The sequence below is a fragment of the Marmota marmota genome, unplaced genomic scaffold (genome assembly GCF_001458135.2).
Source record: "Marmota marmota marmota unplaced genomic scaffold, marMar, whole genome shotgun sequence".
Lineage (NCBI taxonomy): Eukaryota > Metazoa > Chordata > Mammalia > Rodentia > Sciuridae > Marmota > Marmota marmota.
Genome location: NW_026000174.1, coordinates 22,463,414 through 22,481,613, shown reverse-complemented (window position 1 = coordinate 22,481,613; position 18,200 = coordinate 22,463,414). Strand labels below are relative to the sequence as shown.

Genomic DNA, 18,200 nt, shown 5'->3' with positions numbered 1-18,200 from the left:
GAAGTTAGCCCTGAAGACTTTAATGTTGGCTTGGGTCACAGCCAGATAGACTCCCTTCTTTTTTTTTTTTTTTTGAAAGAGAAAGAAAAATCAAACAGAAACTTTCCAGGAACATCCTCTTAGTAGTCCACAAAACAGAAACATCTGTTGGAGTTTCAGTCCTTGAATTAGAGACTGCAGAGTGTTGTTTACATCAATTCCTTATACCAGAAATAAAATGGAACTTAGAAATAGTGAGCAGTTGGATGGGGCTGAGTGCTGGAAAGTCTTTGAGGACTCAGCACACCTGCCAGGTAGGTGTTTGTGCTTTGCTTTTTGCAGGGTGGGGGGTACCAGGGATTGACTCAGGGGCACTCAAACACTGAGTCATATCCCCAGCCCTATTTTGTATTTTATTTAGAGATAGGGTCTCCCTGAGTTGCTTAGTGTCTCACTTTTGCTGCTTTGAACTCGAGATACTCCTACCTCAGGCTCCAGAGCCTTTGGGATTACAGGCATGCACCACCACACCCAGCTGTGGTTTGCTTTTTTTTTAATTTATTTTTTTTAGTTGTAGTTGGACACAATACCTTTATTTTATATATTTATTTATTTATTTATTTTTATGTGGTGCTGAGGATCAAACCCTATCACTGAGCCACAACCCAACTCTGTGGTTTGCTTTTTAAGGCTGGCATTACCAATTGTACAGGAGGTCATTATGGGAGACAAATGGCATCAGGGTCCTTTGACACTGATGACCCTTCATGTGTTTGACCTGCTTATTTCTATAAAGCCAACCAAGAAGTAACTTGAGCCAGGCTCTGACTCTGGGAACAGCTATTTAGATGTCCCTTAGTGGTTTGTAGGGAATGGTCACTTGATCAAATGCTTTGAGATCAGCATTAAAGGGCCTAGGAAAGCTGGGTATAGTGGCCCATGCCTGTAATCCCAGCACCTTGGGAAGCTGAAGCGGGAGGATCATGAGTTCAAAGCCAGCCTCGGCAATATAGTGAGACCCTAAGCAACTCAGAGAGACCCTATCTCTAAATAAAATATAAAAAAGGGATGAGGATATAGCTCAGTGGTTAAGTGCCTCTGGTTCATTCTTCAGTATCAAAAAAAAAAAAAAAAGAAAGAAAGAAAGAGAAAAAAAGGCCTTAGGCAGAAGTTGTGTTTTGAGTGGTGGAGTTCTGGAGTCGGGTGGAGAGTATTTCCATTTGGGATGCAACCCAGATGTGACCTTTATCCCATTTCAGTATCTTCTGTAGCTCCATTCTCACTTAGATTCTGTCCTTTGCTATCTGTGCCCTATGAGAGAGGCCAGGCTTTGGGTGCACAGTCTTGCAAGCCTGAAGTGTCAGTAAGATTTGATTGAAGACCAGGGAAGCAACCACCTCTCTGCAAACTTTCTAGGCAGTCAGTGTCAAAAAAGACACATTAAAGAGACAGTCCTGAGACAGGAATGAATTGCAATGAATTAAAAACTCTGAAAAGGGAAGTTCTTTTTCTGTTGGGAGGCTTACAGTATGGGTTTTTTGTTTGCTTTTTTTTCCATTTTCAGCGGGGAGATTTCCCTTTGATTGCCAACAGTGGCATTCTGAGGATTCATATCTGATGGCAGACCCAGTCATTACGGTTATGCTCTGATCCACAGCCTTCCGGGAAAATGTGAGCTTCCTAAGAACAAAAAGCTGACCCATCCAAGGCTTCAGGACCTGGGCCAGGGCAGGTGGGATGGTTCTAAGTACAGGCCTGCTCAGAAATCCTGAGGCCTGGATTCTTGCTTTGCCTTGGCCAGTAACATAGTAGGGTATTTCATCAGGGTATCTCCATTTCTCCTTCTCTCTTTTGTGAACGTGGTGACAAACATCTGCCTTACAGAGAGACCCTGAACATCCACTGAGCATGTCTGCAGGAGCTAACGATTCTTTAAAAGGAAGGCATGAGAAGATGAAGTCCATTTGGAAGAGTGGGACCAGTATACATAGTGACTGCCATTCAGACCAGAAAGGGTCAGTGCAGTTTGTGGCAGGAAAAGAAGGTCAGGACCCAAACTCTTCAGGAATGGCAGGTTCCTGTGATGACCCCTTCCTTCTCATCAGCCCCCTAGCCATACATTAGCCACAAATGTATTAGCCAGAGTATAGAGTACTGGCACCAAACCCAGGGTGCTCTGAGATCCTGAATGCCCATAAGCCTGAGAAATGAATGCAGCCCACCCTGCCTGAGTTCTGAGTTGATAGAGCGTCTGGGAGCTCATCGTAGCTGTTTGGCTTCATAGCAGCAGTTCTCAGTCCTGGCCTCACTTTAAAACATCACCTTTAACCATTGCTATTGCCTTGGCCTCACCCAAACCCAGTTCTGTGTGTGTCTCTGGAGGAGGAGTACAGCAATCTGGGTGCTAACATGCGGGCAAGGCTTAGAACCCCTGTTCCATATTCTGGAGAAGCTCACAGGCCTGATGATATTTATTTGTGTATGTGAAAACACATCGTTGTGTTTATCTAATCATGGTGTGACACTCAATGACACAGTTCTGATTGCTTTGGAGAAAAGACAGTGGGTTAAATGTGAGGTGGGCACATTTAATCCTGGATGTGGTGCTGAGGGAAACAGCTCTCCTGCTCACCTTGAGTCCTCCATGTGGAACACCAAGGCCAGGTGTGTCTCAGCTAGGCTCATCCTCTGGAATGTGCTTCCTTCACCCTTTGGCATAGACAAGGGTGAGTTTGTTAGGCTTTAGGGGATGGCTCAAGTCCCATCAGTTTAGTCAGGCATCTGCTTCGTAGTGTGGGAGGACAGATGCCTGTAAGATCTGAGGCTTGAAACCAGATAACAGATATTTAAATGTGAATTTTCTGGTTACAGATATGCCCAGGAGCTAGTGATAGGCATATGAGGAATTAGACTGAAGAAAATAAACTGTTTTTTTTCCCCCCCCTGTATTGGAGATTGAACCCAGGGGTACTTTACCATTGAGCTCTTTCTGCAGCTCTTTTCATTTTTATTTTGACACAGGATTCTGCCTCCCTAGTAGCTAGGATTAAGTTGCTTTCTAATCAGCTTTCTCCTCGAGTCTTTGTGGCATCTGAGATTCTTCTTGAAGTTTTTTCTTCTTTGGTTCTGATGCTCCTGTTTTGGACAGTTAACGACTACCTGCTGGGTTCCAGGGCTGAGTTAATTAAAACAAAAATCTTGTCCTCAAGGAGTTTGCAGTCTAGTGGCGATGGATAGGTAAAAGGTCTTGAAGATGCACCTGGGTAAATGTTTCGGTGAGGGGTGCACAGGGTGCTGTGGTCACAGTGGGAAGAAAGGCCTCTAAGCCTATCCAGGGTATGAATGCAGGAGCAGATTGGGGAGGCCTCCTTTCTCCCTGCATTCCTGGCCTTTCCTCTGAGGCTACTTGTCCCTCCTCTACCTGCTTCTTGCCCTTGATGCAGTCCAGAATTCGACTGCTGCTGTTTCCTTTCTGCCTGTTTCTCTGCTTACATATTCCTGCCCTTGGCTTTCTCGTGTACAGCCACTACTTTGTCTGGTAACTGCAAGTAAGTGGTTTCCAAGGCTGTACATACGGCCCTGGATTCTCTTTCCATTTACCCTCCAGGTTTCCCCCATCTGCTGGATCTAGACCTGATGTCCCATGTCAGGCACATCCTCTCCCTGTCTAGGGATGAAGGGGGCAACTATGTCACCATTCCCATTTCAGTCTCCAGCACTGGTCTTGCCTATGTTTGTGTTCTAGAAGGCCCCAGCATCAACTTCCCATCCTCTAACAATGCCCCACTCACAGCCTGCAAGTCTTCCAGCCCTGTGGGCACCTTATCCACCCACAATCTTCTACACCTACCTTGCTAGCAAACCAAGGTCAGGCCCAGTTTGCTGTCTGTCCCAATTAGGGCAGCACTGGCCATGGCTGCCCGGTGTGTGTGTGCAGGTGGATTCCCAGCTATCAGTTCTTTCCCTTCTCTGCATCTGACCCTCAATTGCTGCCTTATTTTTCCCAAAGTGCCCACCCCCGCCAGTGGTTCCCAACTGCCTTCCTTTGCCTGGTATTCAAAATCCTGCAGTGTGACCTCAATCTATCTTCCCAGCTGTATCTCCTGTGACTTCCTTCCACATTCCCTGTGCTCCAGCCAAATCAAATGACTCACTGTATCTGAGTTATTCCATGCTTCCCAGCCTCTGGGCCAGGACTTACATTCGTTCTTCTGCCTGCAGTCTCTTTTCCTCCTAATTTATAATGCAAGGAATTCTAAGGCCCTCTTTTTATCAGTTTCTCCTTAAAAACTGTGCTGATCCCACACGATCAGATGTGACCTGTCTTTCCTCTGTACCACCTTTTGCCTTATCTCAGATGTCTATTTGTCTTTCTTCCTCTCCTGAAGGACATGCTCCTAGAGGAAGAAATTTTATCTTACTCATCTAGCACCATGCTTTGGAAAGTGAAGGTATTCAGTAAATGAACTGATTATCTAAGCAGAGATGAATAAATGAACTGATTTATTCATCAGCCAGGGTCCTGGCTAAGTGAGTCCCAGACACATGAGGCTGGGTAATCATCTGTAGTCCTGTTGTTTTGATTCTGAGAGCTTCTGTGATGCAGGGACAAGGAAAAAAGCCCTCATCTCTGCTTAGCAGGAGTCCTTGAGCTGCTGGGTTGGGTGGGGTATTTGAAACAGCCACAAAAGCAAAGGCAAATCCCTCCCTCCCTCCAGATGTGGACGAGTGCCTGGAGAACAATGGCGGCTGCCAGCACACCTGTGTCAACGTCATGGGGAGCTACGAGTGCCGCTGCAAAGAGGGCTTTTTCCTGAGTGACAATCAGCACACGTGCATTCACCGTTTAGAAGGTACCTCTGCCCTGTTGGGGGTTGGAGAATGGTCACAGGGGAGGGTCCTTGCCCCCATGCGCACACAGTACTTCTGAGGGTAAACGCAGCATATTGAAAGTCTGGAGGCCTGGGATCAAGTCCAGACTGCAGCTGGGGAGCCATGGATAGTTATTTCCCCTTTGCCTTCCTTACCCAGAAAACTCAGTATGGACACTGGGGAAGCTCCAAGGTCTTCACAAACCCTCATCTCTTCTAGTTCTAATCTTTAAATAGAGTGTATTTCAAACAGAACTAGATATCTCTGGAGGAATAAGATGGATGATCTACCAAGTTTTTCACAAGTGTGCTGAAAACCACAGTACCAGTGCCAGCCTGCCCCTTGTTCTGGGTGGATTCAGAGGGGACTGTACCTTTCTATGGAGACTGGCCATGAATTGCCCTGCTTCAGTCCTAAACTAGTTTAGGTCATTCCCTGTGTTTTGCTTTTTTTTTTTTTTCTTTGACTGGGATCAAACCCAGGGCCTCATATATGCTTGGCAAGCACTCTGCCACTGAGCTATATTTCCAGTTCTTTTTAAATTTTACTTCACTAAGTTGTCCAGGCTGGCCTTGAACTTGAATCTTCCTGCCTCAGCCTCCCCAGTAGCTGGGATTATAGGCATGGGACATGCCCAGCATGTTTTGCATTTCTTTCTTTCTTTGTTTAATGGTTTGCATTTCTAACTCCAAGCCTCTAGGATTTTGAGAGGCAGGAGAATCCCTTTCTACATTGGGGCTCTCTATGCTGCAGTTTCTTTATCCGGGTCTCTATTTATTATTCCTCCATAAATGTACAGGAAACCCATCTCTTCTGATGGCCTCACTTTCATTCATTCTCTTTGATTTGAGTTTATACCTTTTTTTAAAAAAAAATTATTTATTTATTTATTTATTTATTTATTTATTTATTTATATTCCTGATGGTGGAGTGTTGGGAGAGAGAAGCATTAAGGACATGTAGCCAATCAGTTATTTTTAACTAACTGTCATCCTTTTAATTCTTCACTGCTCTTTTAAAAGAACAACATTGTGGTGGCTGCATTTCTCTTGCAGTTACATCTGCCTGTTTTTTAAGGGAAGTGCCCTAAATATTAAACTATTAATTTCTTTTGGCATATTCTGCAAATTCACTCTCATAACTTAAGAGTGAGGTCATTTTAAGTTCTGTTTAATCACACATTTGAAGATTTATTGTTTATCATAGTTTCGGTAACTTTTCAAGGGTTTCTTTGTGAAAGATGATTTTGACTCATTTTTCAAAGATGCAAACTCATACTTTATGCCTAATGAGAATACTAAGAAGAGTCCTCAGAGAAATCACCAGGGGCCAGTGACTTTGGTGATTGTGATCACTCCAATCTGCCTGTTCTAGTGTTTGTGGTGGGGGAGTCACACATGCTGACTCTAATTGTAACACAGAGTGTGGCTTTCAGGTGGGTTCTTGGTCTTGTGAATTTGAAGAATGAAATCCACGGACACAAAGATGAGAGCAAGGTGACAGGATTTATTACAGTAACAGAAAGAAATCAGCGCTTCCAAGGAGGGAGGGGTCCCAAGAGAGGGATGCCAGTTGTCCAGGGGTTTGTATGGATCTACAGGTTTAAGGAAGTCAGCCTCCTGCCCAATCCTGGGTAAGGCATTCAGTGTTTATGAGGCATTCATAAAGCCTTTAGTCCAATCAAAATATTGATCAGGCATTTTTCCTTCTTTGGAGAGGTTACAAACTCCAAGTCACATATGTCCTGATTTAAAAATAACCTTTTTGCAAGTTTCTCAGCAAAAACCTGCAGCTGCTATTTGTGCTTTGCTGCCCAGGAAGTCATCCAGGGGCCCATTTCCCTATCTAGCTAGACTTTTCTCTTCCTCCTGACTTTATAACCATGCAAATTACTTATCCTATGGTAGGTGTGGCCCTTGATAGAGTAGTAGTTGGGTTTTATTTTCCTGCCAGGTTCTCTGGTGTGCCCTGAAGTCTTGTCCAAAGTAGGTAGAACTGGAGGTGGGGGTGAATTAAGTTGCCAGGGACAGAGAGTGATCCGAACCTCAGAGCATCACCCTCATTGGTAGTTCAAAGCTGTTTCATGAAGTCATGCTGGCTCTTCTTCTGGTGGTTGGGACAGGAGGAAGGGACCTGTGGTGAACCCATTCCTGGAAACCCCGCTGTAAGTCCCACCACTCAGGGCAGTTTGTAGGGATTCAGATGGTCTCTTAACTTGTACTTCCTGGACCCTGGCTCAACCTTTCTCTCCTTGCAAGCCCCTAGATTGAGTAGAGACAGAGGATCCTCATAACAGAAGTAAATACAAATGCAGTTCCTTCCTGCAAGCTGTTTTCTAAATTTCCTCCAATTCAGACATTCTTAGATCCCCCGAAGAGTATTTAAAATGATCATATTTGTCTGGAACTAAAACCAAAATCCAAGAATTTGGGTTGTGGTCTGGAAGTGCTCTCTGTGATTTTCTGTTGAGTTTCAACCTGATAGCTTGGTAAATACACACCAGTGGGAGCCAGCTGATCACAGCAATTTGTGACCCCATCCAGCCTAGGGTCTTAGTTCTTTAAACTGAATAACCTCTAAACAATATTCCTGTAGGACCTCCTCCCTGGGCTCTTAGAAATTGTATTAAAACAGACTTAAAAACCCACAGTTGGTATTTTAAAGGCTGTCAAAGGAGGTAACACCAGCAGGTTAGTATTTTCCAGTGCTGCTATTGTTTTAAATAATTGTTTACTAAGTACTCTTCAGTATAGGGGATCAAAACAGCTGATTCTGAGGGAAAGCTCAAGCTATTTATCTTTTTTTTTTTTTTAATCCTTAGAGACCCTAAGCTCTGATAAAGAGACTGTGTGTTTTCACCCATGTAATGGGGGTAGGCTGGAGAGACACACATCACCCCTGCCTGCCATTGTTCCTATTCATGGGCGCTCAGGCTCTCAAAATGAGCATTCCTCTTTGGTTTTGTCTGCTCTGAGAACATTTAGATGGTGCAGGTAATGGGGAGCATTGGGGTGAGGAAGGCGCTGCTTTCTCAGTCCTGTATTATGTGATATTTTTTGCCTCATTCTCAAGACGTGCTCTTATTTTATTATTTATTCCTAGAAATATCCTTCATTGCCTGGGGAGCATCAAAACAGGGAATTTCTGGTGTTTCTTAACTGTCTCCCTTCTGGTGAATGAAGGGTCTCAGATCTCAGATATTCCTGAAGAGCTGGGACCCTCTTTGGGCCTCCTGATTTGTACCAGACCCATCTGCCTCCCCCAGCAGTGATTTTGTTTTGAGTCAGGGTACTATGAAAGGCTTGGGGGGTTGCCTCTTGAAAAATGGTCTAAGCCTCCATTTCTTCTTGGTAACTGCCAATCTAGCTTGATATGATAGAATATCAGGGGGCAGCTTCTCTATGTACTGGATAGTGTCTGGCACCTAGTCATTCTTATGAAATATTTTTTCTAAATGAACTGCTCAAAGACAGTAAAGATCACTTTGCAAACATCTTGACAGACCTGTAAACAAAGTGAAAAAGGCAGCGAAGATGAAGGAAATATTCTCTTCCAAGTGTTCTGCCACCTTTTCTTGGGCACTGTTACATTTACCCTCCAGTGTTCCTGGTGTGGTTATTTCAAGTGCTTCACTGACCCAAATACAAACTGCTTACTGGTCCTTCTCAGGAGGACAGGACACTGCTTCTTTTGGGAGACAGCTTTCACCTCCAGAACCATCTTGATACTGGGGAGTGAATGACATCTTCAGAAATTACCAGCCAGAGCAGAGAGAACTATGCACCCATCCAGAAAATCTCTGTGTTACTTGTTAGCAGTCCTTGCTTGGCAGGGGCAAATGAACCCCAGCAACATGCACAGATTGGGTACCAGGGTGCAGACCATTCAGAAATGTCAGATAAAAAGCAAGGTTGTTCTAGGAGAGACACAAGAGAGTAGGGGATGTCTTAAAGCTGTGCTGTCTTTTGGAATAGGAATGGTACCTGTTTATGTTGAAAAAGCTATTCTTATGACACATTGGTGGATGGAGGAGACTTGTGATTTCATTAGAGCCTATTGGCTAAGGTTTTAGAGACACAATAAGAAACAGTGTTAGATCCTAGAGATGTTGAATGAAACCTGTTGTACTTGTGTTTAAACAGTGCTACTTCTTGTATTAGGAAGTGTCTTGTTAATAGAGAGCCAATGAGAACCAAGTCCCTACTTAGAGATATTTTAGAGTTGTACTGCATAGAGGCCAAGAAACAGCATATGAACAGGTCTTTAATGCAGTACTCAAAGTTCCTTCAAAGTGATGGCAAATAGCAAGATCTCAATAAATTGGTTTCAAGGTGAGGCAGGATCTGGTAACCCACATAGGTGTTTACTGTACTGTTTCTATGCAATCTAAATGATGCACAATAAGCCATCCAGGAACATAGTCACCTGTCCCCATTCCTACCATAATTAGTACAAGATTGGCTCTAATAGAAATTTGTAGTATACCTAAAAAATTGTACAGTAGCTAAAGGAAACCACATGTATGAGACTCTCTCTCTCTCCTTCTGTGTTCTCTTGTCATAGTGCCATTGTATGATGCTGTCTGTCAGAGGCATATGATATGAAGCTGCGGAGGGCAGGGCCTAGGAACCAGCATAAAAGAGGTCCCTGGCAGGTGTCCATGTGGTGATGCCAAAACGTAGTTGTCACCCTCACCTCTACACCTGTGGATGTGGTAGACATGGAGAGGAGGGTTGACATTTTTTGAAAAAGATCTTCAAGAATATGTGAAAAAGTTGAGACTTTTACCATCTCACCACCCCATCTGCAAATTTGCTTAGAGAGATTCTCCTTTTCTCTTTCTGTTCTTGACCAATGAATGAATAAAGTTATGGCAGAGATAAAAGTTTGGGTCCTAGTTCCTGGGGTAAGCAGGCTCAGATACCACACCCAGAAGAGTATTCCAGGTTATTGAGGAGGGCTCCCACCTCTAGGAGAGTTGAAACATCATGTCTCTTGGGTGATTAAAAAAAAAAAACATTGTGTTTCTGTTAATTTACCTAGCTTATTTTGAAATATTCTTTTAAAATGTGGAGCAGATAGAGACCCAGGAGGGCAGGTTTATGGTCTAGCTTCCTACCTCCCATTCCACCAGTCTCTTGGAGCTCCTCTGCAGAATCCTCAGGATCCTGACCACTACTGGATCACCTGATGCATGCTACTGTTTTGCAGAGGGCCTGAGCTGCATGAATAAGGATCATGGCTGTAGTCACATCTGCAAGGAGGCACCGAAGGGCAGTGTTGCCTGCGAGTGTAGGCCTGGTTTTGAGCTGGCCAAGAACCAGAGAGACTGCATTTGTAAGTATGGTCTGGAACTCAGCTGTATGAGGGACATCATACCCCAGAGGCTACCTTCCATAGCTCAGCATGAATATCTCCTGGCACGGGGAAGGCAGTTGGCACAAGTGCTGTCCTCTATCCAGTGCTTGGTTCACTGCATGAGGGTAGTCTCTGTAGGAAAGGGGAATGCTATTTAATTAATTAACTAACTAACTAATTAATTAGTACTGGGGATTTAACCTAGGAGCACTTAATACTGAGCTACATCCCCAGCCCTTTTTATTTTTTTATTTTGAGACAGGTCTTGTTAAGTGGCTCTGGGCCTTGTTAAGTTGCTGAGGCTTGCCTTGAACTTGCAGTCCTCCTGCTTCAGCATCCCAGGTCACTGGGGAATGCTATTTTAAAAAGAACTACTCAGAAGGAAATGAAATTAGGGAGTAAAGAGTGTGAATGTTGGGCTGGGGTTATAGCTCAGTGGTAGAGTGCTTACCTAGCACATGTTAGGTACTGAGTTCAATCCTTAGCACCATATAAAAATAAATAAATAAAATAAAGATATTGTGTCCATCTACAACTGAAAAAAAAGAAAAGAAAGAAAGAGTGTGAATTTAGGGGGTCAGCTCTTCTTCTTCCCACAGTATAAAATAAAATTTTCTTATCTGGCAGTTATAGCTCCTGGCTACCTGATCCCTGCTTTCTTTATAAGTCTCATCTGCCTCCTTTTCCCAAACTCTAAACTCATTGCCTTTTGGGGGGTGCCTCATCTTCTTTGATGCCTGTCAACCTTTTCAAGCCCTCCTCCAGTCCTAGTGTGGTGAACTTTGGTTCAATCTTCAACATCCCACCTAACTTCTAATAATGACAAAGAACACACCTACAGTTTTTGGAGCATTTATTATGTGTAAAGTCTTTTCTCAAGGTATTCCACATCAACAACAACAACAACAACAACAATTATTATTATTATTTTGGCAGTATTGGGTATATAACCCTGGCTTTCTCTATCACTGAACTATATCCCCAGCCCTTTTTATTTTTTATTTTGAGACAGGATCTTGCTAGGTTACCAGGCTGCCCTCAAACTTGTAATTCTCCTGCCTCAGTCTCCTGGGAGCTGGGATTACGGGTGTGTGCCTCCCCATTAATTTTTATAAGCATCACTCTATGACCTAAGTATTATTACTCCCAATTTTAGTTGAGAAAACTGTAGCGAAGATAAAGCAACAAGATCCCCTTGTGAGTAAGTGGGAAGTTAGTTTCAAACTTAGGTCCTCCTGACTCTAAGGCTGTGCTCTTAATCTCCATACTTCAGTGTCTCAGAAGCCTTCCTAGTGGCAGCTGTTTTGTATTTTGGTTCCCATAGCACTTTGTTTCTTTCTCATAGTGTGTGACATTTTGGTTTGAATTGTGTTTTCAAATATCTGTCTCCCCAGTTATAAGCCATTCCAATCCAGGACTTTATCTCCCTTTTTGCTTTTTAGTCTTCTCTGGTATCTACTGCAGGATGTATTCAATATGCACTGGTTTAACGAATAAGTAAATGGTGGTGTATAAATGCGGACACAGCTGCTGCACAATGGTTGTGGTAGCAAAACCCCAATGGGAAACGAATGGCAATTAATGGTGTTCCTAACCACTATTTATGCAGAGAGAATACTGCTACGGATAGTCATTTGCAGTGAGGAGACCTTAGTGGTTAAGAAATGAGGAGATGGGTTTACCTCAAAGCTTGCCAAACCATGGCTGGTGCCACCATCACCCTCAAATAACAGGCTTTGACAGGCTCTTACAGCCTCCTAAAGTGAGGCTGTCTTTGAGGGCTTTCAGGGGCAGAGCAGAAACCACTTCTGCCTCCAAAGCTTCAAAGGAGGGCCCAGACCCCCCAAGACGCACCCATGGAATGAGACTCTCAGCATTTCAGTTTTCCAGGAGCCAGTTGCTAGAGGTAGAGTACCTATTAACTTGTTTTTAAAAATTTTAAATGCTTTTAAGTTGTCACTGTTTAAAGATTCAATATTCTTTAACATTCAAATAATCAAACAAAAACATTTGGAGAATTAAAAAAAAAAAAAAAGCAAGGTCCAGAATCCTACTATATAACTAGTTATTTTGATTTTTTCATATTCCTGTTTGGTTGTCATTCATGTGCATAAACAATTTTCACATAGCTATAATCACAGAACAGCTGCTTTCTCACATCTCAAATGTGTAATTAGTTCTCTTAAATTAGAAAAATTGCAAAGGCCGATGTAAAAATTCAGACACTCTAAAGTAATTTCCCTCTCCCATTTCCTTTTCCAGAGGTGACTCTGTTAATAGTTTGATGAGCAGATAGCCTGGTAGTTGACATTTTTAATTTATTTTTTGGCCTGTCATCAATGCGTTCATACACAGTCTTCATAATTATTGGTTAATGCTGCATTAACTATGTGCAAAGAATCATCATCTCCTCTGAGTATCTTCCATTTTAACAAATCCAGATGGAGTCTGAGAGTAATCCTAACATATATGTACAAATTAAATATTGTCAGTTTACTCCAGATATGAAGTGCTATGGCATTTTGCAAAGCCTCATACAGGCAAAATTCATTAGTTAGAGCAGAGCAATAGCCTAGAATCTCTTAGTATAATTCCTCCCAACTCTGCCATCTTCACCCTCCCACATGACTTTGTTCAAACTTATGTTTCAGCATTTATTTCTATGATTTGTTCTATGACTATCTGCTTAGGCAGCCATGGACAAGGCCTGAATGGGAATTCTCTCTTTTATGCACAGAGCCTGGCATGCACTAGGCCCTCAAATACTTGCAGAGTAAAAATCAGAGTTCCTCCAAAGCAAACAACCCTGGTTGTGGAAACCTCAGTGCTTTATGTATTGATGCATTTTGCTCTCAGTGACCTGTAACCATGGAAATGGTGGGTGTCAGCACTCCTGCGAAGACACGGCTGAAGGGCCCGAGTGTAGCTGCCATCCACAGTACAAGTTGCACACAGATGGGAGGAGCTGCCTTGGTGAGTGGTAGTCCCCACACTGGGTGAGAGTCTGCCCCAGCCTACCCACTGCTAACCTTCACCTTACCCTCATTGGAGTTTAGTGCTAGATGCAGGGTATTTCTGGTGCATCTGGCCCCAAACAGGCACTGCTGCTTCAATGGTGCAGTGGGAATGGTCTAGTTCTGGGCTGGAGGTCCCCCTCTCTCCCTGTGAGACCTTGGAAAGCTCTTCCTCCTTCACCTGGAAAACACATCCCAAAGGGCCAGGACAACACAAAGTTAGAGCTAGCTGTTTGTGATAATGCAGCAAACTTTACAGTCAGCAGGAGCCAGGGATGCATATTTCTGGTGGGATGTCTGTCCTTTGCTAGTTCTATTTTAGAGATTTCCAGGCTCAAGTTCTTTTTTGTTCTGAACTAAGGTTACTGGAGTGAGCTGAAGCTTGCATTCCCTAGTGTCTCTTTGGTCAGTGCAATATACTTCCAAAACCTTTTCTACATTTAACATTTATAAGGATCTGCGGCCATTTAACACACAGTGTTTCTCTCAGAGCCTCATTATAGCACATTTTTATTGAGTGAACAGAGTCACACATTTTACATTGTTCTTGTGTCTGGGATTTTAGCAGAAATGGTTGCTGAAGGAATAAATAATGTGACTCATTCAGCCTGAGAACTGTGGTCTTTTGCTTCTCTTGTAGAGCGAGAGGACACTGCCCTGGAGGTGACAGAGAACAATGCCACATCAGTGGCAGATGGGGATAAGCGTGTGAAACGGAGGCTGCTCATGGGTAGGCACCTTCTTTCCCCTCCCCTGGCCACTGCCATTCCTTCTCAGCTCACTGCATCAGGCCTGAGGTTGGGGGCCACGTACCCTCAACCAGCTGGACTAGGGTGAGCTGCAAAGCCAGGGTGTGTCTGTTCTTCTCCCACTGCTGTTGCTTAGTCACCATCCAAGGTCAGGGGACTGTGGGAAGAGTGCTGGCCAATCCTTCAGAATAATCAAGTCAATGTCCTAGCATTGCCCCAACTAGCTGTGACACTTGGCAAACTGCCCTGAGACTCTGACTCTAGGTCTTTCTTTAAAATGGATGTAATAGAATCTACCTCTTAGGCTTATCAGGAAGCTCAGTTAAGATAATAATATGCAAAAGGGCCCAGAGTCCAGGGCCTGGGACTTAGTGGGTGGCCAGGGGATGCCAGTTCCCTGCCTTCTGAGTTTCTATAATGAGAGAGGCGCTTTGGGCAGCCTCCAGCTTAGCATGGTTATTTGTCAGTTTTTGTGTCCACTGAGTCTTCCATTTCTGACTCAGCCAGTGTTAGTGGTAGGGGAGATGAATGGAGAAGAGTGGCACTTGGCTGTGGGATGTGGGATGGTTTGCCAGTAGGCCTGACAGTCAAGCTGGAGATGAAAGAGAAGTCGAGGCGGTGACCATAAGGATGGGGACCAGACAGTTCCTTTGACATTATTCTGGGGAGTTTGGCTCTATCTAAACAAAACTGATCTTTTGACAGCTTCTGGATTATAATAGGTATGACAATGAACAGTCATCGGTTACCAAGCAGGTAACTTTTCTGCTCTTTAAAATTAATTTAAATTTGTCTTAAAATTAAAATAGTATACATTAATTCTATAAAACCTTAATTACCACTTAGCTTATAATGAAATATATAATTTCCTTATCTCAGACCTTCTCATTTCCTCAGCCCTTTTTCCAGAGGCCATAATTCTCAATTCTCTTAGTGTTTTCTTTTTGCTCATCCTTACCCAAGGTCTGAAAAAATGAAGTGTGCACTTTTTGCTATTTATTTATTTATTTATTTTCTTTTTTTTTCAGTTGTAGTTGGATGCAATACCTTTATTTTATTTATTTTTATGTGGTGCTGAGGATCGAACCCAGGGCCTCGCACTTGCTAGGCCAGCACTCTCCTGCTGAGCCACAACCCTAGCCCACTTTTTGCTATTTCTTGATGTGTCAGTTTCAGGTGTAGCTTTTGACTTCCCGTTGTGGAAGATTAGGTTTTATCCCTCCCTGCTTCCCCTCCTCCAGCACACTTGCACATCTATCCTCTCACCCATGCCCTTAATAGTGTTCTATCACAATTTAAGTCAATATTATGTGTTTATGTTCTTGTGATGACCCATAGCTACATAGGATTTACCCCAAGTCACACAATGAGATATGATTGTATTTTCTTTGGTTAATTTTCTAAATACCTCCTTCCAATTCTTTGGCAAATCTCTTGCACAGCTTTCTAAAACCCTTTGCAGTGTGTTCAAATACAGCAGGATGCTTCCTAACTGGGTTCCCTTCTCTGGCCAGCCTAGCCTGAGGCTTCCCTGCTCTAGGAGGCCCAGCTCCTGCCCACAGCTCCTCTCTCAGCAAGTCCTTTCCCAGCAGCCTAGGAATTCCCTCTGCTGCTCTGTTTTGGAGGATCCCAAGTCTTGTCCTTGTCAGTACAACAAATGAAATTTCACACTATATCCCTCAACTGTGAATTTTCCCACATGCTGAGTACTTAGTAGGCCTCTTCAAGATGGGCATTCAGGTTCCTTGGTTCTGAGAAATTTTCTTCCATATTTTCTTTACTCTATTTTCTCTGTTCTTTGTCTCTGGAACTCCTACTGGTTGACTGCTTTAACTCCCAAATTGATTATTTACTTTTCTTCTCTTTTTACTTCTTTGTATTTTTTTCCTACTTTCTAGAAAATTTTTTCACTTTTTTCTTTTAATCTTTCTACAGGATATATATATATATATATATATATATAACTTCTGAGTTCATATTTTAATTTTTCAGGAATTTTATTTGGTCTTTTGTTGTAGAAACTTATTTTCACTTCATGAATGCTTCTCTTATCTCTCTGAGGAAATGAGAAGATTTTAACTTCTCTTTTTCCTCCAAATTTCTTTTTCCCTGTTTGACTTGGTATATGTATTTCACATGTAGAGGCTTTCCTAAAATATGTGGTATTTTTTTGTTTGTTTGTTTTTGTTTTTTAACCTAGGGGGTTGAACCCAGAGGTACTTTACCACTGAGCTATATCCCCAGACCATTTTTAAAAATTTTTTTAAAATTTGAAACAGAGTGTGGTTTAGTTGCCCAGGCTGGCCTAGAAGTTGAGATTCTCCTGCCTCAACTTTCCAAGTCACTGGGATTACAGGTATATGCCACTATGCCCAGCAGTCTAGTGATTCTTGACTGATTTTTTCACATTTAATTGTGAATCTAAAAAGCTAATTGGAGGGGCCAGGGCTGTGGCTCATGGTGGAGTGCTTGCCTAGCACATGTGAGCTGCTGGGTTCGATCCTCAGCACCACATAAAAAATAAATGAATAAATAAAATAAAGGTATTGTGTCCAGCTACAACTAAAAAAAATATTTAAAAAAAAAGCCAATTGAATATTCTGTTGGCCAGTGGACTTCATGTTTAGGTGATTAGAAGTGACTTAACTGTTTCATTTAAAGATCCTCGAATACCAGTACTTATAAATCTTTTTACATAGGCAGGTCAATTTGGCTAGACAGGATTCCTTCCATCTCCTGCCTAGAGAATATAAACTTAGCTGCCAGCCTGCTAGGAGCTGGTATGGGAGGCTGTGGGCTAAAGATCTCTCTTCTCAGGGAATAAACTTTTACCCGACCCCTCCTCCCTCTCCTCCTCTGCTATTCCTGGCACTTCTCTGGTCCAGCTTCTCCAAAGCATAAACTCCTCTTGCTGTAGCCAGATTAGGAAAGAGGTAGTCACATGACTGTTCAGAATTAAGAAGGAGCTCTGGGGGTTTGTCTGCCTCTTATACAGACTCTCAATTATCCTTCTATTTTAACTCCATCTTCACCTCTGCTTCTAGAGTAACTTTACACCTCCAATTCCTCCAATTTGGACCATTCTTTGATTCTGTTATTCAAGTGAGCTTTGCTACTTGTAGGTAGCCCTTCTGCAGATTCCTAGAATTTAGCTTTCTGTTGTGCCAGTTACTGTTCCTCCATTGACATGCCACTTCCAAAATATTTGATATCTTTCATCTGTTGTCTCTTCTTCCTTTCTTGTCCTTAAGGATTTATACTATAAAAAATTGATTTACTCCCATTTTAGTGAGGTTTTTGAGAGGAAATAGAGAAAAACATATATATTACTGATGTCTTTTTAATTAGAACTCAACTTGTTTCCCCAGGGTTTCAAATTCTGTAGTCATGGAAGTAAAATGATGTTCTATGTGTCTAGATGCCAACAATGGAATGAATGTCGAGTCTCACTTTCCTGTTACTTGGAATAACTGTTGTGAAATGCAGAACTAGCAGGCCCTTTGCTTATTGTTCCTCCTCTACATAGTTGCAATATAACTAATATGGCTTATTTTTCATTTACTTGACAGGCAATTTAAGTCATTAGTTTTAAAAATGGCATGGCTGGGGTGGGCAGTACTTATTTACCCTCTCTTGCTGTGTCCATTACTAAGACTGAAAAAAGAAGATTTGGGATTCAGAAAAGAACATTCCCCTTTGCACTGCACTCTCATCTCGCCTGCCAGAGGTGATCATTCTTAGCAGTTTGCTGGTTATGGATCATCAGGAACCTTTTTTTTTTTTTTTTTTACTGGGTATTGAACTCAGGGACGTTTTTTACCAGTGAGTTAAATCCCCAGTTCCTTTTATTTTTTTAAATTTTTTTCTTGCCAAGTTGCTCCAGCTGGCCTTGAACTTGCAATCCTACCTCAGCCTCCTAGCTGCTGGGATTACAGGCATGTGCCACCATACCCAGACATCAGGAATTGTTAGTGACTTTAAGTCTACCTGGAGTGGGGAATGGTTCTGTAGGTTAGGAGACATCTTTACCCCTCTGGTCATCCTGACACTCTTCCTCCAGAAATATACCCCATTTAGATGGGTGGAAGCTGCACCTGCTTTTCCTCTATCTTAACTGCATGTAGCAGAGACTTAAGGTGTGACTAACCATTCCACCATGCTTTCTGGCTTTCACAAGCTTTGTCAAACATTAACAACCATATCAGCACTTCTTTGGGAAGCTAACTGC

General features: G+C 42.7%; 1 protein-coding gene across 1 annotated transcript in view; it reads left to right on the top strand.

Annotated features, from left to right (window-relative positions):
* Scube2 (signal peptide, CUB domain and EGF like domain containing 2) overlaps positions 1-18,200 on the top strand; it is a 77,926-nt gene that overhangs the window by 12,097 nt on the left and 47,629 nt on the right. Inside the window, exons 5-8 of the mRNA XM_015504393.2 lie at positions 4,698-4,832; positions 10,063-10,188; positions 13,066-13,182; positions 13,864-13,953. Coding sequence (XP_015359879.1) covers positions 4,698-4,832; positions 10,063-10,188; positions 13,066-13,182; positions 13,864-13,953 — 468 coding nt within the window. The remainder of the gene's footprint in view (positions 1-4,697; positions 4,833-10,062; positions 10,189-13,065; positions 13,183-13,863; positions 13,954-18,200) is intronic.